Genomic DNA, 25132 nt, shown 5'->3' with positions numbered 1-25132 from the left:
CATTTGCAAACATTTGATCACTTTATATACTTTGTACTCTTGTACGCTTATATATATTTACATAAGCTTTTATTTTTGTTCACATTTGTGCACAAATGTAAATTGTTGAAGTATAATTATGTGCTTACCAAAGTTATAATCCACCATGTTGAACTGATCCTTGCTCACTTGTATGCTTGACCTGAGAGAGAGAGAGAGAGACAGAGAGAGAGAGAGAGAGAGAGAGAGAGAGAGAGAGAGAGGGAGTACTTTGATATTGTGTGAATGTGTGTGTGTGTGAGAGAGAGAGAGAGACAAAGAGATTAAGAGAACCCTTGCATTGTATTGTGTACATGTGAGAGAGATAGAGAGAACCATCGCACTATAATGCTAGTTTTTAATCGTTTACAATGCGCGTCGCTTATGCAATGCCCGTCACGTTTATGCGACGCACTAAGACAATTACCTTTAAGCAACGCCCAAGCAGTAGGCGTCGCTTAGGCCACGTTATTGGCATCGCTTAAGCGATGCAATGGCGACGCTTAAGCGACAGCCCACCCAGGCATTGATACCCGGGTCACATAAGCGACGCACCATAGCAATGCAAACAAGTGTCGCTATGGGCAAGTTGTGTTGTAGTGAAATGTTGCAAATGTGAAATGCCAAAGAGGAGTTCTAAGAAACCAAATTCAAAAGAAGCATCTGAAACAAGATGGTTAGGTTGCTAATGAAGAAGTGGAGATAACGTGTAAGGATTCTGAGTTGACAAAATACATCCAGAACCTCACTGCTTTGAAGTATGAGCTCGCCTAAGGAGAAAGTTATGCTTCTTAAATAAAAAGCATATTTTGTAAATGCACTCATTTTACTTTTTAATATAATTCCGTGCTTTAACAAAAAGGGAAAAAAAGAAGACATTGTTAGAGTTAAGGAATAACTCAAGTATGGTTAAAATAAAACCACGCTATTTACAAAACATTCACCTAAGTAACTCAAGTATGGTTAAAATAAAAAAACCAACACTCATTTACAATACATTCACTTGCACAGTAGCTTAGTTTTCACATACACCACATAAAAGATACGTCCTATTATAACCACCAATTATCACCATGTACCTTTCTAATGACCCAACTATTTCTCCCAATACATCTTTCTTTCCCAAATTTCTGTTTGTTTTCATGGCATTCCTCCTCGAGTAAAGATTTACTCGGGCCTTCTTCTTGGCTACACCCTATCAATTTGTGAATTTAAGAAGGCTATATACAAGGAATTTAGATTGGGAATGAGGCTATGAACACCCTATCAATTTGTGGATTTAAGAAGGCTACATACAAGGAATTTAGATTGGGAACGAGGCTATGAGATTTACATTCACCGTGGGAAAGTAAAAGCCACCGTAGCAAAACCTCAAGAGCTATTGAGATGTGGTATGGAAAGCATCCTCATAGAGATGGTCATGCCAAGCAATGTGCCCATGATCCAGCATTATTAATGATAACTGAATATGCAGTGGATGATGTAAATGAGGCTTGTAAGGCGTCGACAATATTTCCCGGAATCAGATTGTGTTCTCCAATAGATCAGGCCAAGTGGGTATGTGGATTGGCATCATCATTTGGCGTGGCTAAGGATGGGTATTTGAATTAGCATGCACTCGTCATCATTTGGCGTGGCTAAGGATGGACGTGATCGCTACCGCCAAGGCCGCGGTGAAGGTGGGGTCCGCAGTGATGGCGGCTGTGACAGCGTTCACGCTGTCCACGAGAGACTGAGCGCCGCGGGATTTTTCCACCGCGGATCGCATCGCATGGTTGAGCGCAGGCGCTGCAGGGAGCTGTGCCATGCTGGCCTGGCATGCATCGTTGATCGACCTCAACTTGTCGCCACCTAGTTGGTTAGCTGCCTGCGCCTGCAGCTGCTGCTGCTTCTTCAGCTTGTATTGGTCATTCAAATTGCTGATGTTAGTATTATTATTGTTGCCCGCGTTGTAGTGCATGTTGTTAGAGCTCGTAGTTAGGGCTAGCGGTGCTGCTACCGTAGTTAAACCGGAGAGTGTGGACGTCGTCGATAAACTAATGGGCAAAGCGGGAGCTTGATCTCCGCCGCTGCTTGACCCTAGCATAGCGCTGCCGTTAATGTTGTAATTATTACATGGTAGCATTAATGCTGCTGCTGCCTCCACGTTGCAGAAGGGATTGGTGAGCGTTGATTGCTGGAGTGTAGAGATCTGCACATTGTCCGCTGTGAGGTCGAGAGTTACTGTTGGGAAAGGCGCCGAAGCGGAGATGGTGGCCGTTGAAGTGGAGAAGGGAAACATTAAGCCCCTGCCTCCATTAGCGTGAGTAAGATTACCCAAATTACTGCTGAAGGTGGAGGTGGCTGCCATGGAGCTTGCATCAAGTTGAGCACTACTGCTGTTTGTGGAGCCGGAGAGCAGCATGGCTGCTGCAGCTGAGGTGGTGGACGCCATCACCGAAGCTGCTGGCGACAAAGGATGGTTGTGAGTACCCTCGTACGTGGTGATCAAGACGGAGGTGTCTTGGGCATCCCTTTGAACCTGCATCATACGGTAGTGTAGATGTTAATAATTAGATTCCACCAACTACATAGCTCGAGTGATATTCTCTTTTTTTTTTGTCTCTCTCTCATCTTCAACCTACCTAATTGGAAAGAGTTACGGCATACATAATATTCAATCAATAAAAAAATTAGCAATGGTCCTGGCATAACTCACCTGCTTGCGAACAGGACATGATGGTGCCATACTGCACCTATAGTAGGCACGAGGACATGGATTTCCTTTAGCCATTTTCTGTCCATACTTCCTCCATTGGCAGCCATCGCTCAACTGTCATTAAAAAAAGGGGGACCAAAAAAAAAAACTCAATATACTCAGCAGGGGGCCTCTTCATTCATAGAGATGGAAGAAGTGAAGGTGGTTATTTATACTTACATTAATATTTAAATACGTACTGTGCATCATCCATAAATACAATTACATGACATGAAAGTACAACCTTCTTCACAAAGAAAATACGGACAACTAAGCAAAATGGCATGTGGCAAAAATTTGTTGGTAGCCTTCGGATGGCATCAAAGCACTTCAAACCTTCAAGAGAAGAACTCTTAGAAAATAGGGTTGCAAAAAAAAGAAGGCCACTACTCTAAGTAGGCTTTGATTTTTGTTTTGGCAAGTACCCCTATGCTTCAAAACTAAGGCATTTGGTGAAATATAGCAACTTTTTTTAAATATTTTGGTGTAATTTCCCTTCAATTTGAAAGGCCACAAAAGAGTGTCCTTTCCATAGGAAGGGCACTCAAAAAAAATTTCAGCAAATATTAATTAATATTAAATAATATATGGTTTTGACATTAGAACTGAAGTAGCTTTTTACGATCAGTTACTGTATTGAAACATTTGTGATTGAATGATGTTTTGAAACTTTTGACTCCAAGAAATTCGAACATATGAAATACTTGATGAACATAGATTCATAAAGGTTTGGAGCTTGCCTCAGTTAGTTTTGTTGTCTTACTAGCTATTAAAATTTAGTGATAAGAGTTGAGCTACCATTTTTACACAATGTTTTAAATATTTTCAACTTTTTCTTGTGTTACTTTTGATTATTACCCATTCTATAGATAATTCGAGAGAATAAATTTCATAGAAGTCATTTGTACATGAGTTATGAAAAACAAAAAACCTACATACTAAGTATTATAAATATAATTTATCATATATTTATATAAGAGGTATATAAAAAATGTGACAAGTTAATGAAATCAAGGATTCAATTCTTTTGTAGAAAGGGTTATGAATACTAAATACTCTTAATGATATTGAGTTAGTGGATAATAGATTTAAATACATGTAGTACTTGTGATCGAAATGTTTTTTTAGGGTTTGATTACATGAAGGGGAAACTTTGTGATGACCCATCTCATGAAGGGAAAAGTGAAAAAAATTGCGAAACTTCTAGAAAAGATAGAGCTCTACTTGCAAAAATATACAGTGATAAAAAGTCAATGGCTCTTACATTTTTGGGCTTCACATCAATATATATTTAGAAAGATATTGTAAACTTTATATTTAGAAAGATAGGGAAAGTTTACCATGGGAGCATCTGTCCTCGCTCGAACTGAAACGCGTGCCTTTCGCACCGTTGGATCGGGTGAGGTGGTCTTTTCAGCCGCAGGATCATCGTCTTTGAGGGGGAAGACAGCGGCATTCACGGCACCGTTGGATGGAGGGTCAGGCGTGGCGGTCTGCCGCTGCTGATGATGATCCGCCTTTAAACGTTTGATCGTAGATCTTGTATCAATTGTTACATTGTCCACTAATCCGGCATCTCGTTTGCGATTAGATGCTAATTGGTTTCCGGCCGAGAGTTCGTCGTTTACAGGTGTCGTTTCGGAGCTGCTTTCGGCGGTGACCTCTTGATTTCTCTCATGTAAGCTGCCCCCAGAAACTAGTGTGCTCTGAGTTGGACTTCTGTTAGCAGCAGTAAGCACGGCCTGCACATATGCAGTAAACATCGATTAACTTTATATAAGCACACTAGAGACCTGGATTAGCTATGTCAGTATGTATATAATTGACTATACCTGAGGTTGAGACAAAGACGCATTGTTTTTACTGGATTGTTGATTTTGCGTCATTGAGGTCTTCAAACGCCTTCGCAATTGTGTGTAATTGGCAGTGATCTCTGCGAGCTTCAGCTTCAATTTCTGGTTTTCCTCGACCATTTTTCCTAACTCGCCCTGTAGCACGCTCACCTGCTGAGCGGCAACCTAACAATTAGTACCTAATCCTACTGAGGCTAGAAAACTTAAACGTAATTAGCGGAGTAAAAAATTGTCAACTGGATGGGCGCGTTTGGGATACCTGCTGACAAACGGGAGGGCCAGCTTCGATAGGAGAGAAATGTGACAGGATTTTACCATCCTCATAGCTTGCCTGTGAGAGAATAAGTAATGATTAATTAATCCATGTTAAGATTAGGTGAAGTAGCAACCTTATCTGCAATTAAGGGCATCTCCATACTTGAAACACTTACAAGAGGGTTTTTCTTCTTAAGCATTGGATTTCCCATCTCCACATTGCTCATGGTCAAGTCCGTGGACATCCTGTATGAATTCGATGTGGACAAATCGCGCCCGATATGATCGATCAGAGGGGCAACGTAGTGAGTTTCATCCTCTTCCATACCTGCGCCACCGTCAAGCTCGTCTAGGTTTGATTCGGACAGATAATCACGGGTATCAGAAGCCCTGCAGGTGTGATTAGGGGGGTTATCATGCGAAGGCTCGTCCGTGCCATGGAGCGTGATGGAGAGGTCGATGTTTGGAGGGGAGCGGTCCATGGACTCGGATTTACGGGATTGTTTGAGGGTGAGGAAGGGGTGCCTGCAGAGCAGGAGGGGGCCGTCCATGCGGTGGGGGGGAGGGGAAGAGAGAGCTAAGAAAGTTGTGGTAACGTGTACACACACACAGAGAGGTGTGGAGAGAGAGAGAGAGAGAGAGAGAGAGATTAGCTGTGGTAAAAGAGAGCTGTGGAGAGAGAGAGAGAGAGAGATATGGTTATACAGGCTGATACAGTAGAGCGAGATCAAGACAGATGACAACCAAGTCCTTGTGATAGAGAACTTAATGAAACGTGTAAGCTAGATCCACCGACATTAGGAGGAGGACGGATGACAGCTACGCAGCAGAAAACATATGGAAGGAGCACGAGGTGGGCGGCCGGCCAAGATCATGCGCTGCATCTCCTCCCCCCCACACACGCGCGCACACACACAAAAACACGGCAGTAGTTACTTCTGAACAGAACTCCTCGTTCTTCCGCGGTGTATCAGATTTTGTTGCCAAATTTGAAGGACTGCCTGGCGACCGGTGCTACGTCAACAAAACCAGTTTTTTTATCCTTCCTTTTCCCCCCCTAGTGTCGTCATTGGTGGGGCCACTGGCCCACTTCTTCTTTCTAGAAGGTCTTCGTCCTTTGACCAGTAAAAGAAGAAGTCGGTCATTGGACATTAGGATATCGATTTAAATGCGAACGACCTGTTCCCGTGTCACGACCTGACTTCTCACGAAAAACCGTGGAAATCCCCCTCATCACAATAAGAAATAAATAATAGCTACAATTATTATTCTAGCCTTAAAACTGGAAGAAGTTTTCTCGTCTCCATCATCAACGACGACTTCTCACTCGCAACCCTCCCTGCAAAGTCTTGCATATCATTTAATATTTTGACCCCTTGCCCCTCACATGTCAAATTTTGAGATATATATATATATATATATATAAGTGTATGTTTTGACGTGCATTTGAAACAATTTCTTGTAAGAAAATTGGCTCGAAAAACAAAAACAAAAATCTTGTAAGAAAATTCAATAGGGTAAAAATTGGTTTTGAAAACTCAGCCCTGCCCCATGAAATCCTGGGCCCATACATCTCTTGAAAGCTTCCTCCCTAGTGTTAGAAATGAACTTTTTTTTCTAACCAGTGGAAAAAAGGATAGCCTTCAAGCCCAACCAGTTTTTATTTAAAAAATGCACGGATTAATCCGTTTAATAACTAAAACCTCCAAGATTTGAATCTTTAAATTCAAGGGTATGTGAGATTACAACCGGTTTTTCTCAATTTAAGCCGTGAAAATTACACTAAAGTAGAGAGTTTGTTTTTTCTGGCACTGTTCCTCTCAAATTCCAATCACTTTTGACAAACATTCATACAAGTTGCAAGGAGCCGTGAAAATTACACTAAAGTAGAGTTTGTTTTTTTGGCACTGTTCCTCTCAAATTCCAATCACTTTTGACAAACATTCATACAAGTTGCAAGGAGCCTTTACTTCATTCGGTATCGTAATTGAATATAGGAAATTAAAAAATGTTCACATCCTTGACCTTTTATTCACCTTCTTCATGGACAAACGACAACATAAAGTACCAACATCCTTGACCTTTTTCATCTACTTTCATGGAAAAGTAGCAACATAAAGGACCAATTTCCACCCAAGACACAAGTTGACATGGTTGAAACTTTGCATCCTATTGCAATTCACCATTGTTGAGCTATCAACCACAAGATTTTTAAGTGTTTTTGTCTTCTCTCATTTGATTCTTTCCCAAGTTGTAACCAATTATGCACCATGGATATAGACTAAAACTTAATAAATTCCAAAAACAAAACCTTCAATTGCTCATACAATAGAAGCAATTGCTCACACAATTAATAAAGTTTGCATGAAGCAAATGTCTACATTTGCCACTTCCTTGCAATTATTGCATTTAGTATTGCATGTTTTGGTGGTGCACATAGATTAAACTGAGTTAATAAAATCTAGAATCAAGAGTAAAAATTTCAATGTCTAGAAATAAGAGTTAGTGTTTTATGTCTACATAACTATGTAGAGTGTAATAGGAATGACAAAAAGAACAAAAAAGCTTATGATGATGTCATTTACTTTTTATTTCATTTTAACCCCCCCCCCCAAAAAAAACAAAAAAGAAAACATGTTTTGCACCCTTGAAAGAGACATCTTGGAAGTAAGCCTACTTGTTTGGCGTTTTGAATCATTTAAGAGAATTGATATGGTAAGAAGAAGAATGCCATTCAAACACTTCAACTTTGTAGGTATAAGCTTGGGGAGAGGAGGCAGGGAGGGGCGACTTTATTAAAATCATATAGCACGTGCATGCAAACATGTATTTAAAATACCACTATTTTTAATATTTAATAATTTTACACAATTATTCACTCCCCTTTTGTAAGTATATATGTTTTGATTTTGAAATTTTAAAAAACCCCTTCTAAATCCAAAAAAAAAGAGAGAAAAGAGTTTAAATTAAATTTTATTAAAAAAACTAGAATGTCAAAAGGCATTATTGACCCAATGCATCCACTATATAAAAACCCCACGTAGCACATGCAACAAAGGAGTAAAACTCCCTTTCTTTCTATTAATTTTCATGATCTAAATACACCATGAAACACCCCAAGTAAGAATACACCTACTTGTGTGTCCGCCCATGACCAACAACTCATACTAGATAGCTCGAGAAGCGTGCCTAAACCATTGCTATAACGCACACAAAGAACCAATGTAACTATAAACAAAAAATCCTTGGGCTTGAAACTGTGATTTGGGAACCCATTGTTGTTGTACTGGATACATATAGAACTTTTGTTGTGGTCCTCTTGAGTGATGATGTTGGTTTGAGGAGGACGTCTGTTCTATGGATTCCTTCGTTTTACTTGGCTTTGGCGGCTCCATGTCGTATGTAATTTCATGCCTTCCCTTATTCAAGGGACTTCATAATGGGATCGTTATGGTGTCATTGCCATCGTTGAGTTGTACTGTCTATCTTTCCCATTGGATGTTACAGGTGCTAGTGCAAATCCAAGATCATCCTAGAATCATCTCCTCTTCTATTGTTCCTGCAAGCATAACAAATACCTTCCCAACCAAGTGATTATTTCTGATGCAGATGTTAACATTAAAAAACCCCATTGTTTGCATAATTGATAGCTGCACACTGCGAACGTGTGCATTAGTTACCTCTAGGTTGGGTTTGTTTAGAGCTACCATTGAGGTGTGCAAGCTCAATATCCAGGTCATCATTTTCAAGCAAGGTGTGTGAAGCCATGTTTACATGTAGCATTCTTCCTCGGAGTCTCTCGGTTGTTGCAGGCTGGCTTCCCTTGCTTTGGTTTCCTCCTGAGCGTGTCTGATTTTTTCTTTTGCTAGCTCTTTCTTTTGTTTTAGAAGATGCTCTTGTGTGAGCATTTCTTGGGTCAGGGTCCATAATATTTTTTTTCTTACTTCCGTTGATATACCCCTCCATTTCTACCCCATCGATGGTTTCGATTCGGACTGACCCTTGAGGGGTGATCTTAGACACTCTAAAAGATCCTGATCCTCTGTATTTCAATTTCTTTTTCTTGGTGCTTCCAACACCATACATGAGGACAAGATCACCCTTTTCAAGTTCTTTGTGTTTTAGGTTATGGTCAAACCAACGTTTTCTCCATAATTTCTTGACCATAAGCCCATGCGATGAAATAAACCTGGTTTCATTGAATTTTTCTAAGTTATCAACCTCTCGGTTAACACATTTTCTGTAAGCCTTTCTTGTATCGCAATACGCAAGCTTGGAACTAAGAATTCCATAGGCATTACCACATCAATGCCATAAGCTGGACGAAAGGGAGTGTATCTCATCGCTACCTTATACGACGTACGATAAGCCCATAGTGCTGCAGTTAGCTTGTGTTCCCAATCCGTTCGACTGGCTTCTAAGGTCTTGGTCAAGATAACACATAAAATCTTATTAGTGCTCTCAGCTTGTCCATTTGCATGTGGATAATAAGGTGATGATTTCCTATGGATTTTACAAGGAATCTTGTGAGTAATTATTTAATCACCTTATTGATGAAATGTAAACCCCAATCATTGACTAATTCTAGTGGGCATCTAATTACCTCATTGATGAAATGTGAACCCCGGTCACTAATTAATTCTAGTGGGCATCCAAATTTGGAGATGATCTGTTCATACAAGAACTTGGCCGTAGTTTGAGCATCAGGTTTTTTAGAGGCTCTCACCTCTGCCCACTTGGCATTAGGGAAAATTTGGACTCAAAAAGGGGCCTTGTAAGAGATCCCTTGGGATGGTGATGTGGACAAAGCAAGCCAATAAATCCACATATAATATTGGAGGGCACGTGCGTCGTTTTTGAGTTCTTTATTCCATTAACTGACATGTAGGGTGTTTTTTAATTCAAAACAATGCATCTTGAGTATAGTTTTTTATTCCCACTATGGTGCCTTATTTTATTGAAAAAAGACACCACTCTCTTTCTTCATTACACTTTTGAATGTAACGAATCCAACTCTGCTAACCGAACTTCGTCCCTGCAACCCATCATCTTGCATTGTCTCCCTCATTGTCTTCCCGATTGCACAACCACTACCACTCCAAATCCGAGTTTTTTTGAGCGGGAGGTTTTTGATTTTCTCTTCTTCTCAAGGAGGCAAGTTTTGAAAAAGGATGGAAAAGTATTTGTTCTTCATGCGCCGTACCTGCTTGTGCATGAATAACAATCCCATTTCTTACCTTTTTCAAGTGAGGGTTGTGCTTACAAGTACTCTGTACATTTTGGTTCATCCAGGATACCAACAAGTTTGTTTGATGGACAAGGAGGTATTATTTAGTGATGTTGTCTTTTGGTTTTAATGAAGCAATCTTCTTCACAGGAGATAAGTGTAATATCTTTGGGTTTTTTTTTGGTTAAAGTGTGAGTTCATTATGCTTTTTGGTGTTGTTAAAGCACAGAACAATGCAATGGAACCTGTGCAGCAAAAGAGGAAAAAGATGGGCATCCACTTCCAAGTAGAACCCGATTATGCTCCCTGCTGTAAGAGAAACTGGTCTAGGCCAGCATGCGAAGCCCGCATTACTGAGCTTCGAAATGAAGGAAAGAAAAATATGGACCTTTGGTTGGATGGTAGTATTTACCCACCAGATCCAACCTCCTCTCAATCTCCATCATTCTTTGGGTTGACAAGTTTCTTCAAGTTTGTGTGTGAGGGTGAAAATGGATTGCTTGGGTATTGCAAAAGACTGTTTGGCCAATGTCAAAGTATCTTTGAAAGACATTTGAGTGATAGAGATGCCAGGATAAAAATGCTTGAAGGTGCGAATTTTTACTTGGCATCGATCACAACAGCTTTGCAAGCTTCAAACGAGGACAAGGCAAAAGTTTGTGCTGGGTTACAAAAAGAGTTTGATCATTTGCAGCAGACTATTTGTAAGATGCAGGACACTATTAAGGAGAAGAATGAAATTTTGGCAGTTCGAGAAATCAACAATTTCACATTGGAGAGTGAGAATGCACACCTTCGAAAACAACTTGAAAAGTTCAACAGAAAATTGCAATATTTGAAAGACACGCCATTAGGTGCTCGATTACGCAAGAGACAGATCAAACCATTGGAAGAACTCAATGTTGGAGGTGGCCAATGGAAGCGTCGTGTAAAAGCTTGCAGGTATTGGGATCTATAATTTCTTTGAGCTTAAATTTCTTTGAGCACTCACTTTCATTTTCATCTTTAGTTCCTTTCTTGGAGATGGGGGATTGGGTGTGGGGGTGGTATAGTTAGATGAATGGTGGACTGAAATAGCTATCGTTGTTGCTTCAGGATGGTCACAGATGTTGTGGGTCCAAAAGAGCAAGGTTCTGATATATTTGGCAAAGTTCTGACAAAAGACATCGTGGAGTCAGCAATACAGCATCCTAAGTTTGCAAGACTTCGATCAGACATAGCAAAGCAATCCTTGCAGGAGGTGAGTGAAGCATTCACGCCTGCAGATGCACAAGGTATATGTGACATGGCTGGTATAAGCACAAAGTCTTACAGGATGTTGTTTAATAAAGTAAAAGAGGGTTTCAATTGCAAGCTTGGAAAAAAAACAGTAATTCCCATTCCAAAACCATTTCACGTAAACAAAGCTCGAAATATTCTCAACTTGGGAATGGTCGAACTTGTTGGAGAGCCTTGTCACGTGTCTAGCACATTGACAGTGACTAAAAAGAGCGGGGAACAGAAAATTATAGAGCTTACAGAGTTCAACAATTTCATCATGGATGTTCGGAAATTACAAATGGCTATGGTGAAATTTTATGACATCAGTGTACATGAGTGCAATGGAAGGCTGAAATTTGTTTTGAAACTTGATGAGAGTGAGGTGATCAAAGGACAGAAGCTGGAAAGGGTTAGCATTACTTTAATGAATAGAGCTTTGGATGCAAGTATCAGTAATGCTGATGAGAAGCACTTTAGTGTACAATCCGAAAATGAGATTTGGTGGCTGGCTGCATTTGAGGTGACGTGCTATCCATTTTTAAATAAAGAATATTATGTTGCTATCCTCTTGTTATGATGTTGTAGACAATCTAACAGTTGTTGTTAACAGGTTCCAACAGAGACCCATGAAATTCTGAAGTGGTACTTCAACCAGACTGAGCTTCCTTCCACTATCCAGCAGCAGTCGAATGGCGAAAAGCTTTATGTAGAAGGATATGGTGAATATGAGGTTGAATGGCACCTGGCTACAGATCTTAAAACCTTGAAATGCATGTTTGGTATTTCCCAAGGAGCAATGGCCAAGTATCCTTGCCTGTATTGTATGACCGAACGAGGTGTCTCCAAAGGAGGAAAAGAGAGAGAATGGAAATGCCCAAATGCAATCAGTAATAGGCGTGAACCCCCAAATCGTGATGCTCCAGGAGTGGATCCTACTTGGGATCCAATTCTTCCTATCCCTTTGATCAGAGTTCATATTTGTGTTTTGCATGCGCTGGTTAGAATAATTGAGAAACTAGTCTACATGTACATCGAATTTTCATGGAATATGAAACCAGCAGTAGAGAGTGAAAGAACTATTAAAAAAATAGAGCAAGTGCTTTCAGATACAGGTTTACATTGTGGTCAAGTGAAGATTGAGAAGGACTTGAGAAGATCAGGGAAGACCGGAAATGTTCCTAGCAAACCATGTTTTAGAGGTGCAAAAGCCAGAAAGTTCTTATCTAATCATACCCAGAGAGGTCATCTGGGTACAGATTTTGAGGTGTGGAGGAAGCTTCATGCAGCTGTACCTGACCGAGGCTCTTCAGGACAAGCAAGGGTGGCAAAGGCCAAAGCGTGGTTGGCACTTGATCGCCTAGCACCTTTGTTGCAAAAAGCAAGGTTTGAAGATGGGGATGTTGAGAAATTTGAGGCAGTTGTGACAGAGTTCTACACTAGCTATGAAAAGGCATGGGGTGCGACAAACTTGACACAATACATGGTAATTACTTGAAAACCTACAGCTTTGAGTATTTTTTGTTGTTCAAAAAATATTGTACGATACTAAATGTCTTGTTGTTGTTGAGCATTTGTAGCACATTTTGCATGCACATGGAACCTTTTTTGCGGAAGAGTTTGGAAGCCTTGGGATTTGGTCTACCCAAGGCATGGAAAGATCTCATTGGCAAGCATGTTGTGCCTATCAAAGGGCCACTCAACATGGAGGAGGAATAAAGAATTTAAGTAATCCCATGAAGCAACTATGTCAGTGGTGGTATAGGCGGATTCAAGTGAGGGCTCGTGTGAAGATCAAACATGCTGAATCAGCTGTGTCATGTGCAATAAGAAAGGTTCAGGCTGAACGGAGACGTTCAATATATGTCTCCTCACAGGGAAAGCAGAATCATGCTGAATGGCTAAGACAACGACAAAGACAGGGCAGAGTGTGGAAGAAAATTGATCATTGAAATATATATTGTAAAACAATGATGTAACTGTGAAAGATTTTAAAAGAACAAGAGCTTTCATCTATGTCCCATATAAATGTTTCCAATATATATACATTTCATAGTTTGTAATGGTAAACAAGAAGAGTATTGAGAAATATGACGAAACTTCTTAGCAACTGGTGTTACCATATTATAGTAGTGATGTGTGTGAACACACTTAGGACCGCCGGGGCACTTTTTCCCTCACTAGGAGGTTTTTCCCCCCGTGCATTGTATATACGCCCATTATCTTCTAGGGCTTGTTATCTTTCATTTTTGGCACTCATAATACACTACTGTGTTGTGCTCAAGCTTCCTCATCTTCTTGAAGTTGTGTGTGCATTCCTGCAACCCTAATTCCAACAATTGGTATCAGAGCAGGCTTCCTCCTCCCGGGCAGCATCACCGGCACCTGCCGCTTCATCTCCTCCGATTGCGACGAGGTTTCACGAGCGTCTGCAGGTTAGTATATGCCGTGGGAGAACCCGTAGGGCTTGTTCATTTCAGAATTTTGATCTGAAGTCATTTCGCCCTCCGTTTTTGCATTCCAAGTACTGCGCAGGCAAAATCGTCCTACTGTGCAGATTTTCTGTCAGGATTAAAATCTGCAGGACAGGTGCCCATTCGTCTGTTTTGGGCTGTGCTACATAGCACAGGTCGATTTTATACAGGTTTACCTCTTACAGACAGCATTTACATCTAGTAGTACAGTCATTGGCCATGGCTGACAACAATGATGTATTCCGCATGTTGGCTGCTGAGGATAAGTTGGATGGCACCAACTATCCATTGTGGGCATATATGATGCGACATGTATTGGTAGCAAAGGGGTTATGGAACATTGTGCAGGGTATTGATGCACGTCCTATTGTGGCTGGGAATGCTGCAAACACATCAGAAACAGGTACTGTTGATGATGGTGCAGGCACAAGTGCTGTAGCAGCTGTTCGAGAACCACCACTTTCAGCAGAGCAGATTCGTTGGGATGGTAGAGATGCGCAGGCTCATGCCTTGATTGCGCTGTCTGTCAAACGTACCATTATCCCACATATTCGCTCCTGCAGGACTTCTAAGGATGCTTGGGATGTACTTGCCACATTGTATCAGGCAAGAAATGAGGCTCGTGTTGCTTACCTCCGAAAACAGTTGGAGAGTGAGCATATGAACGAAGGTGATTCTATGGATAGCTTTTTGACAAAGATCAAGGATTTCAAAGAGCAGCTCATTTCTGCAGATGAAATCCTGTCAGACAGTTCACTTGTGCAGACTGTTTTGAATGGTCTACCAGATTCTTATCAGGGTTTTGCTTCCACTCTTCGCTTGATGATGAAAGGCAATCCCAATGCCTTATCATTTGAGGAGTTAGTTTCTGTTTTGCTGCAAGAAGACCAGTCAAGGCAAAACAGGAATATTATGCGTGTCGCAGATCAAGCTTTCGTTGCTAGTCAGAGAAGCGGGAAAGGTAAAGCTGGCTTTTCTTCTAGTAAGCAGAAATCTGCAAATGCTGCGCAACCAAAGAAGGAAGACAAAGATGAGAAGAAGGGTGACAAACAGAAGACATTTTGCAAGTACTGTAAGGGAAATGATCATGTCATCAAAGCGTGTCCTAAGCTGGCTGCGAAAGAGGCTAAGAAGAAAGAGGCTGGTATGGCTGTTGCAGATGCCTCTCCTTCTAACAATGAATCTGCTAATGTTGTTCAAGATACAGAATGGGCATTCAATGCGCAGTGCAGTTATGACCCATCTTTGCATGACACATGTATGTCTGCAGTAGATTCAGATGTATGGTACTTTGACAGTGGTGCCACTAAGCATATCACCTCGCAGCGCAGTTTATTCACTTTCCTTGAGTCTGCTCCCACAGGGAATACTGTCACTTGTGCCAATAACTCCTCTTATCCCGTTAAAGGAGTTGGACAGATTGTGCTGAATGTTGCAAATTGCAACACCTTTACACTTTTTGATGCATTGTATGTGCCAGGGATCAAAAAGAATCTGCTGTCAGTCTCCACATTTGCCAAAACAGGTTTGGTTGTAAAATTTGTGGATGACAGATGTACTGTTCATGATCTCTCTTGTGGTGACATCATTGTAGCATCTGGTTCACTATGTCGAGGGCTGTATAAGCTCAATATGGATGGCAAATGTGTAGAGGATTCAGCATGTGCTATTATGGATACGCAGGCTATTTCAAATGCAAAACTGTGGCATGCACGTTTTGGTCATCTGAATTTTGCAAGTTTGCTGCGCCTGCAGAAATCTGAAATGGTGTCTTCTTTGCCTAAGCTTGAGGCACCTGTCAAGCATGTTTGTGAGGGCTGCATATTGGGTAAAATGCAGCGTGCTTCCTTTCCCAAAGATGGATCAGTGAGAGCTGAACGCAGATTGCAGCTTGTTCACAGTGATGTTTGTGGTCCCATGCAAACTCCATCATTTGGAAACTACCTTTACTTCGTGACTTTCATTGATGATTTTACCAGGCATGCATGGGTATATCCTTTGAAGGCAAAGTCCGAAGTGTTTTTGTGCTTCAAACAGTTTTTGGTTATGGCTGAAAATGTGTCAGAAAGTAAGATGGGCACCCTCCGTTCAGATCGAGGGGGGGAGTATATGTCTTCAAAATTTAATGCATTTCTGGCTGAGCGTGGGATAAAACACCAATGTACAGTGCCGTATACACCACAGCAAAATGGTGTGGCTGAGAGAAAAAACAGGTCTCTCATGGAAATGGCAAGATGTATGGTTAAGAGTCAAAGTCTACCACATGGTTTTTGGCTTGAGGCTGTCATGTGTGCCACTTATGTACTAAACAGGTGTCCCACCAAAGCATTACAGGTTGTCACTCCATATGAGGCTTGGCATAGCCGCAAGCCATCTGTTGGCCATTTACGTGTTTTTGGTTGCCTGGCATATGCATTAGTGCCTGTGCAACATCGCAGAAAATTGGATGACAAAGCTGTCAAATGTATTTTTGTTGGATATAGTGCTGAGAGCAAAGGCTATCGTTTGTATCATCCACAGACAAAGCGCATTTTGGTTAGCCGTGATGTTGTATTTGTGGAAGATGCAGTTCAGCCCTTGGTTTCATGTACTAAGGAGACAGATATCAGCTCACGTGATGTCTATGATACATTGTTGCCTCTTTTCAGTGGTGCACAGTCAAGTGCAATACCTCATGAGGCAGTTTTTCAGCCTATGCAGGTTTTAAATGATGGCACAGATCAGCCTATATCTGATGCAGATGTGCATGATGCACTTGAGGATGAGAGACAAGAGATTGAGGGCTCTAGGAACATGCCTAGATGGCTGGTGCAGACTTTGCGTGACAGCAAGTTGGATGCCCCTTTGTCTAGTCGCACTCGTTCTGGCTCTCATGGTGCCTCTTATGCGTCAGATTATTATGCATTGGCTGTTTCTAGTATGTGCGATGAAAGTGAGCCTGTTTCATTTGATGAGGCACAAAGTTCAGAAAATTGGATGGCTGCTATGCAAGCAGAATACGATGCTATTATGAAGAATAGTACATGGTCTTTATGTGACTTGCCCCCTGGCAAGAAGGCCATTGGCACTAAGTGGGTATACAAATTGAAGCGTAAGCCTGATGGCACAGTGGATCGCCATAAGGCTAGGCTTGTTGCAAAAGGTTATGCTCAAGAGAAGGGCATTGATTTTGATGAGACTTTTGCTCCCACATGTCGTATGACCACTGTTCGTAGCATCTGTGCATTAGCAGCTCATAATGGTTGGAATGTACATCAGCTGGACATAAAGACTGCGTTCTTAAATGGAGATTTGCATGAGGAGGTGTATGTATCGTAGCCTCGTGGTTTTGTTCAAAGAGGGCAGGAAAACAAAGTGTGCAGGTTAAAAAAGGCTTTATATGGTTTAAAGCAAGCTCCACGAGCTTGGTATGAAAAAATACATGCATATTTGACTGCACATGGGTTTCAGAATAGTCCAACAGAAAGCACTTTGTATGTTAAACGTGTGGATGGTGTACATCTAATCATTGCTCTCTATGTCGATGACATGCTGCTCACAGGACCAAATGAGAGTCATATTGCTGATTTTAAGGCTGATTTGAATGCCTCTTTTGAGATGTCAGATTTGGGGCATTTGCATCATTATTTGGGGATACAATTTAAGCAGTGTGATGGAGGTATTGCTTTGTGTCAGACAAAGTATATTGAAACATTGTTGCGGAGATTTGGCCTTGAAGACTGCAAGCCTATTGCTACTCCAATGGAGACAGGTTTGAAGTTGAGTCTTCATGATGCTGGAGATCACTTTGATGTCACACTCTATCAGACAGCTGTTGGTTGCCTCATTTATGTATGCATTACGAGGCCAGACATTCAGTTTGCAGTCTCACAGGTGAGCAGATTTATGCATAGCCCAGGCATTAAGCATTGGCAGACAGTGAAGCGTATCTTTCGCTATTTGAGTGGTACTCGGCATCTTGGGTTGTTTTATCCCAAGGGGGGATCATTGCCGCCAGATTTACATGTTTTTTCAGATTCTGACTGGGCTGGTTGTTATGACACACGCGTGTCCACGAGTGGTTTTTGCTTCATGCTTGGAAGCTCATGCATATCATGGTTGAGCAAGAAGCAGCCTACTGTGGCCACTTCTAGTTGTGAAGCTGAGTACAGGGCAGCTTTCACAGCTACGGTTGAGTGTGTGTGGCTCAGACGCCTTATGGCTGATTTGGGTGTTGGGCAGCCATCTGCCACCACCATCTTCACTGACAGTCAGAGCGCATTGGCAGTTGCGCGGAACCCAGTGTTCCATGCTCGTACGAAGCACATTGAGGTGCACTACCATTATGTCAGGGAGAGACTCTCTGCAGGAGAGATCAGTTTGGCTTATGTGCCAACACAGGATAACCTTGCAGACCTTTTCACAAAGGCTCTGCCTCGTGAGAAGTTCGAAGCTTTTCGCAAAGCTTTGGGCTTACTCCCTTTTGTGGATTCGTCCACATAGCTAGACACTTCCCTATACATGAGTGCTAGCTCTTGTTCACCGCATCACTCCAGGGGGGATTTGTTACCATATTATAGTAGTGATGTGTGTGAACACACTTAGGACCGCCGGGGCACTTTTTCCCTCACTAGGAGGTTTTTTCCCCCGTGCATTGTATATACGCCCATTATCTTCTAGGGCTTGTTATCTTTCATTTTTGGCACTCATAATACACTACTGTGTTGTGCTCAAGCTTCCTCATCTTCTTGAAGTTGTGTGTGCATTCCTGCAACCCTAATTCCAACAACTGGAACAATCTAAATTTGTTAATCTGGAACAGAGACTTCCCCCAGCCGAGCCTTTTTTGTTGACGTTTCTGCATCATCTTCTTCATCCTCTATCAGTGGCACAACAGGGACCTTTGGCCTTGCTGTTCTAAGAAGATGCTTCTTCCCGCAATCACTCAACAGATTAGGATCAGTGATTCCACATGCCAACCCGTAAGCAGCATATGTTAAATAATATTTACATCTTAACGAATATACTCCAGGTCCCTCTCCAAAAATTCGAACAGCTGCTTGCCGCTCCAGAAGTATTGCCTTGTTTGCATTCAGCCTTAAGTGATAGCCACCTAAATACCTGGATAAAGTCTTTATCGCCATCAGAGGAAAACTGGCATTGTCCTTGGAGTAGCTAGCGTGAAATATCACAATTTGAGGGAATTTTAGGCGGTGTATATATGTTCCTAGTGTCGAATCGTGGCCCAATCCCGCCATACGCTTGCCTGAAGCACGTTTGAGGAATGTGTCTTCATATATTTCCAACTGAAAAAATAAAGGAGCATTAGCCAGAAACAACATCACCAAACATTTCAGGACAAAGTTGATAAAGCCAAATCCACAACAAAAAAAAACTAACCTCTTGGTTCTCATCTGCTTCAAGCAAGGCGTCTTGCCATAAATTAGTGCTCGAACTAGGAACGGTTTTCGCTGACTTATTTGGCACATCCCTACACCCTCCCATGTTGGTGATATTCAGTCTGTCCCTTGCTTCTTGTAGCTCTTCCTCTGTGGCATCTTTTGCTTCATATCTAAGGGCATCAGCATAGATCATATTTAGTGTTGCTGCAGCAAAAAGGAACTCGGTGTCTTTCACATGGCTATCTACTAGTAGATACTTGTCTATCCCATCATCATCTACAAAATTGTCATCGACCTCCAGATTCTGGGCTATGAAAGCTATGCAATGATCCTCCCTTAAGTTAAATACACATTGTATGTCTGTCAGCAATATATACTCTGAATCTCCTACTTGGTAGGAGGGGAGTAATGGCGTTGGAATGGGGGAGGAGTCATCTGATTCAATAACAAGCTGACCTACATCACTGTTTTGTTCTCTAACTGCCTCAATATCAACCACCGAACTGAGCTTCCTCTCTTCTTCAACATTGAACTCCTCAATGACATGAGGAGTGTCCTCCTCTTCAGCAGCATCCTCAACGGTGGGACTTGCCTGACGAGAAATCGTGTCTTCACTTTCATTTTTTGCAGGCGGCTCTGTACATTCTTCATCTGTTAATTGCACGTTCATGTGCAAGAAGCATAAGAAGGCGTAGGAGTATTCCATCAAGCGGCACTTTCTTTTGTGAAAAGGGCATAGCAAGGCTCTCTTCTTATCACATGGCACCTTGTGCCAATCCCTGTTTAACCTCTGCTTCTTCTCCGGCGACACCTTGAGATTAAAATGAATGTGACTTTTCCCATCAATCATCATTGGTTCTTCATTTGTGAGCTCGTCAAACTCTTGCTTTGCCTCTTCGAAGTATCCATGATGGCTAGACAATGTATCCTCCAGAGAAAAATCGCTAGATGTCGACATTTGTAGAGGAAGTCATATAATAGAGTTGCAGGTGTTTCTTTGATCTCTTCGTCCACATCAAATTCGACTTGAACTTGCGCCATGGCTGAATTCAAGTCTGTAGAAAAGACATGGAAAATATTAGTTCAGGCAATGAATCAAGAGACAGTCGATCTTAAACAACAAATCTCTGTGTGGTGTAAATGGATTCAACATAACGCGAGAGGAGATGCCAGAGGAATCCAGGTATTCCTCCTCGCGTTGTAGTGAATCTATTTTCCCTAACGCAAATAAAATTGCAGCTAAGTCAAGGACCTCTTCTCGCGTTATGGTGAATCGATTCACCATAATGCGAGGAGGAGTATTGTGCTTCCTATGGGACCTTCGCTCGCGTTATGGTGAATTGATTCACCGCAATATGACGACTTTATCATCCTTTGGCAACGCCTCTAACGTTATGGTGAATTAAAAATAAAGATAGTTCTCCAGTACCCATACTGAGAGAGGAGGTGTCAAACGAATTAAAATACACTTCTTCGCAGTCAATTCACCATAAGGCGAGGAGTCATAGGTTTTCAATTCACCTTAACGCGATGAAAAGACAAAGCAAGAATTTCTCCACGACTGAAACCAAAACAACGAAATAACAAAAGAAGAAAAAAGCACAAAGGAGATAAAAATACCAGGAAAACGAATTGTATACAATCGTCGCAGGAAATGGAGATGAAGGAGGTTGGAGGTTTGTCTTTGACGTTGGATACAGGAGGATGATTGATGAAGGAGGGTTGGAGGAGATAGTCAGTCGTTGATGGAGATAAAGGCCGTTGGTGGGGAGATAAATGAGAATACGAACTCCAAGAGAGGCAATAAATGAGATGAGTATCCTAGAAAATCCGTTTTTAATGCTACGCGACACGTCAGCGCCGCGTTTTCACCCGCCAATACATGAATGCCACGTGGCATCCCGCCGTGTACCTAGCACGTGTACAAGCTATAAAGTTTAATCAAAGCCCTTTTTAATGCTATACGACACGTCAGCGCCGCCTAGTCGCCCTGGCAGCCCGCCAGCACGTGTGCTCGCTCTAAAGACTAATCAAAGCCATTAATCACGCCACCTTTTCGTCCTCTTATCGATTTTGCCTTGTCCGTCCTCCTGCTTGCCTCCAGGTGACTTCCGACTACCGCCACAGTACTGAACCGACTTTCCAACTCCTGCACGACAGTCTCCATCCATTCACGCAAGAAATGTAAGTTTTTGTATAATACTTGATTGTTTTGTAAGTTTCTTGTATATTGCTTGTTTGTTTTGTTTTTTCTTCGACTGTTTGCCCTGTGCCATTGTTTCTTCTTCGACTGTTTGCCTTCTGCCGTGGTGATTCGATTCACCTTAAAGCACACGACGGGCCATTAGAATCTCAATAAGCTCCATGTCTTATGGTGGATCGAATCACCATGGCAGAAGGCAAACGTAAGAGATTCGCGAAAATCGATTCACTATAACGCGAGGAGGATTGTTTTGCTTTGACTGGCCCTTAGACTCGCGTTATGGTGAATTCACCATAACGCATGACCAAGGGGCAAAGGATTCACGATAATCCACCTCTTATTGGTGTCAATTAAATCACCTCCTACACGACAGTCTCCATCCATTCCCACTCATAGAATGTGATGAAAGTGTATTACTTGATTGTTTTGTGTTTCTTGTATAATACTTGATTTAATTTGTTTTTCCTTCGACTGTTTGCCCCCTGCCATTGTTTTCTCTTCGACTGTTTGCCCTCCGTCATGGTGATTCGATTCACCGTAAAGCAGACGACGAGTCATTAGAATCTCAATACTGCTCTATGTGTTATGGTGAATCGACTCACCAAACTGCAAGACGGAATGGTAAGAGATTCGGGAGAACCCTCCTCCCGTTGTAGTAGATCGATTCACTATAACGCGAGGAGGATTGTTTTGATTTGACTGGCTCTTAGTCTCGCGTTATAGTGAATCAAATCACTGTAACGCAAGATCGAAGCTCAAAGAATGCACGATAATCCGCCTCTTATTGTTGTCAATGAATTCACCATAATGCGAGAAGGATTATTGTGTTTCTGTGGACCTTCATCTCTCGTTATGGTGAATGGATTCACCATAACGCGAGGAAGTGCATATTGCTTACTTGGCCCCCCTCTCTCGCTTTATGGTGAATTGTTAATCGTGTGCTACTGAATAGCAAAGTTTTCTGCTTTTTCTTGCGTTTTCAGATGGCTTGTGTAAGGCATACAGCTAGACCCATTGACAATGCAGCTCCCTCATCTACTGGGAAGAAGATGGGCGTTCTGAAAGCCTCAAGATCAAGAAAATCAAGCAGTCCTTCCCGATTGTCCAAAACGTAGCCTAGACTCAGGCGTTTCGCAGAGCATTCGACAGCCCTGCGAGAAATCAAAAAGTTTATGAAGCACCCGACAGCTGCTATTCCCAGATTGCCTTTCCAGAGGCTTGCCAGGAGAATTTGTGAGCAGAATGGAATTTTGTTTAGGTGGAAGGCATCGGCCTTGTTTTGCTTGCAAGAGGCCACAGAAGATTGGATGATCGAATTTTTTTTGGATAGTTATGTTCTTGCTGCCCACGCACACAGGGTGACAGTAATGAACAAAGATTTTTTCAGCCTAATAGCCCTTCGTTTCAGATACGATAAGTCACTTAGACCAGTTACGTTTACTGATGAACGAATGTTACAAATTTTGGATGTCCGGCCTGTACAAAAAGTGAGAATTGAAGAGGTGACCGAGGGAGGTCCAGATCATGAGCATCAGACTCGGGCAAATTTAATGACAAGCGCTTAAAGGGAACATCAAGCTGCAATGCTTGCATTGCAAACAAAAAGGGAAAATGTTCGCGCACTCCACGCCATGAATCGGGAGGCGCTTCAATTTTTGTTGCCGGAGTTCTATGTACCCTTTAATATTAGAGGGCATAGATGTTATTTCCCGATTCATGCTGAAGAAATCAACATTTTGTTTGATCCCAAAACTGAAGTCAACGACAAAGTGCTCAGATGTGTTTTAAGGTATACTCTTTTCTCTGTCCTCCCACAATTTTTCATTCTTGGCTCTTAAAGTTGATGCCTCACTCTTGATATATTTCCTTGTGAAGTTTTGTTATTTTGCTATTGCCCGAGGATGTACAGCAACGAGTGTTCCAGATTGATTCACTGGTCTCAACACTGTTGCTAGTAGAGTCAGTTCCGTACCTCGATGTGCTGAACTGGTTTCGGGAGGTCTAGCTGGACGATGCCCGAGTATTTTTTTTGGCATATCATGAAAAGTGAGTTTGTCTCTCTCTCTCTCTCTCTCTCTCTCTCTCTCTCTCTCTCTCTCTCTCTCTCTCTCTCTCTCTCTCTATCGCATGATGTTTATAGGAATCACCGTACACGAGTTATATAGTGCTTCCTTTGGATTGAAACTAATAGAATTCTATTGTGCAGTTCCCATTGGAGTCTTCTACTAGTCGACGTGCAAGAAAATGTCATTTAACTTGCAAATTCGACATCTGGTGTCCATGGAAATGTTTTGCTGTAAGTAAAAATCATTAAGATACATATTATTGTTTGAGTTAGAAGTCCGGATTGATCAGGATAATGATTGGTCTCTGTTTACAGTGGAGTCAGGAAACTAATGGCAGCTTACGAGAGCCTCAGCATGGACATCGACACCCTGGATCGATCGACCATCCGAAGGGTTAGTGTCCCCAAACAAGAAGATGGCTACAGCTGTGGGTGGAGGGTTGCACTTAATGCAATGTTGCTGCTACGAAGCATTTTTCAGCTCCCTTCAGAGGATGTAAGCATTTTCAGCTTCCATACGCATTTGTGCTCTTGTTTATCTTCTTATATATTGTCATGTTGATCTTATTTATGCCTTGATGAATTGTGATGGCAGTTTCCATCAATGTCTCGCTACGTGGACCTAGACGTCCAAACGTTTAGGGAGGAAACGATTGCGAAATTGATCGAGGTCGCTGAAGTTATGCCTCCAAACGGGCCAGTGGACTTCATCCCGCCCAGTCCACGAGGGGGGATAGGCCCCCCTGAGCCTCTTACATGGGCTCCATACTTGGGAGAAGAGCCCTGGCTCCATCCTGAAGCCGATACCTATGGGTTCCAGCAATAAATAGTTTTTTCCTTCTTCCAACAAATGTACGTTTGTAAATATGCAGCTATACATGTATTGGAGAGAGAACATCAAATGTAAATACACTTATCATTTGAAAATCAGAGGATCAAATTTGCTACTGTGTTCCTTCACTGCTTGCTTTCTTACTTTAAGCCTTTTTTTGTGTACATAAAAATTCAATTGGGAAATTCTTGCCTTCATTACATTGTTTTAAACAGTAAAGCATTACAAAAGCAATGTTCTGAATAGATAAGTTTATTGCATATGGAAAATACATTGTCACCGTATACATGGTCACATCATATATCTTCTAGTGCCTCCAATTCATGTGGGGCTGCAACATCTTTACAAATGATCTGATGCTCTCTTCTTTTACTTAGCTTCCGACCATCGAGCTTGAAGCAAAATTGATCTGGAGGATTCTGAATAGCTACTTCTAATTCCTTCCTAACATATTCGAGAGTCCAATTCTCTTCCACTTCCAATGTCAAAGATGGGTGACCCTGTCGAATCATAACTATATCTATCAAGCAAGAGTGGCTGCCATCCCTTGTATCTTGGTCCATGCTTTCCCAGTTGTTGTTGATCCATCGCCACCTTCTATAAGTAAATGACATGCACAGATGTTGCCTGGCAATATAGTATCTGATTCCAAAATATCATTAGGATAATTTTCCGAGTATAATCAAATAAGCGTTGTAACTGTTTCACAAAAATACATTTTAATGTTTTAACACTCACCGAAATGCAATGTCGGAGGTGTTCAATCGACATTCGATCAAATCATCTCCCTTTGATGATTTCACTCTCCAACCTTTGTCAAACAAATGATC

The 25132-nt window shown here is 41.8% G+C and overlaps 2 protein-coding genes across 3 annotated transcripts; one reads left to right on the top strand and one right to left on the bottom strand.

The window, feature by feature from the left end:
• Positions 1–1116: 1116 nt before the first annotated feature.
• LOC147621057 (uncharacterized) lies at positions 1117–5609 on the bottom strand. 2 transcript variants are annotated; one of them, XM_086825308.1, is made up of 6 exons: positions 5040–5609; positions 4868–4939; positions 4588–4761; positions 4096–4497; positions 2717–2830; positions 1117–2539 (listed from the first exon to the last, which is right to left on the bottom strand). In XM_086825308.1, exons 1-6 carry the CDS (start codon positions 5412–5414, stop codon positions 1643–1645), a joined length of 2034 nt encoding a protein of 677 aa, XP_086681434.1. In that variant the 5' UTR covers positions 5415–5609; the 3' UTR covers positions 1117–1642. The 2 variants fall into 2 exon arrangements, with proteins under 2 accessions (XP_086681434.1, XP_086681433.1); XM_086825307.1 differs by having other exon boundaries at positions 4588–4758; positions 5040–5599.
• An 18192-nt stretch (positions 5610–23801) lies between these two features.
• LOC147621056 (uncharacterized) lies at positions 23802–24296 on the top strand. The gene is made up of 2 exons (XM_086825384.1): positions 23802–23966; positions 24066–24296. Exons 1-2 carry the CDS (start codon positions 23802–23804, stop codon positions 24294–24296), a joined length of 396 nt encoding a protein of 131 aa, XP_086681510.1.
• Positions 24297–25132: the final 836 nt, after the last annotated feature.

Source organism: Cibotium barometz, chromosome 31, assembly GCF_041138505.1.
Source record: "Cibotium barometz isolate CiBa-2024 chromosome 31, ASM4113850v1, whole genome shotgun sequence".
NCBI classification, from domain to species: domain Eukaryota; kingdom Viridiplantae; phylum Streptophyta; class Polypodiopsida; order Cyatheales; family Cibotiaceae; genus Cibotium; species Cibotium barometz.
The sequence above is the reverse complement of the archived record's forward strand: the minus strand, read 5'-3'. Positions and strand labels throughout refer to the sequence as shown.

Coding starts and splice junctions, on each gene's coding strand:
- LOC147621057 (XM_086825308.1), bottom strand. CDS start 5,414: ATGGACGGCCCCCTCCTGCTCTGCAGGCACCCCTTCCTCACCCTCAAA. Junction 4,940..5,039: donor TTAAGAAGAAAAACCCTCTT/GTAAGTGTTTCA, acceptor ATTCTCTCACAG/GCAAGCTATGAGGATGGTAA. Junction 4,762..4,867: donor GCCCTCCCGTTTGTCAGCAG/GTATCCCAAACG, acceptor GTTGCCGCTCAG/CAGGTGAGCGTGCTACAGGG.
- LOC147621056 (XM_086825384.1), top strand. CDS start 23,802: ATGGCAGCTTACGAGAGCCTCAGCATGGACATCGACACCCTGGATCGA. Junction 23,967..24,065: donor TTCAGCTCCCTTCAGAGGAT/GTAAGCATTTTC, acceptor TTGTGATGGCAG/TTTCCATCAATGTCTCGCTA.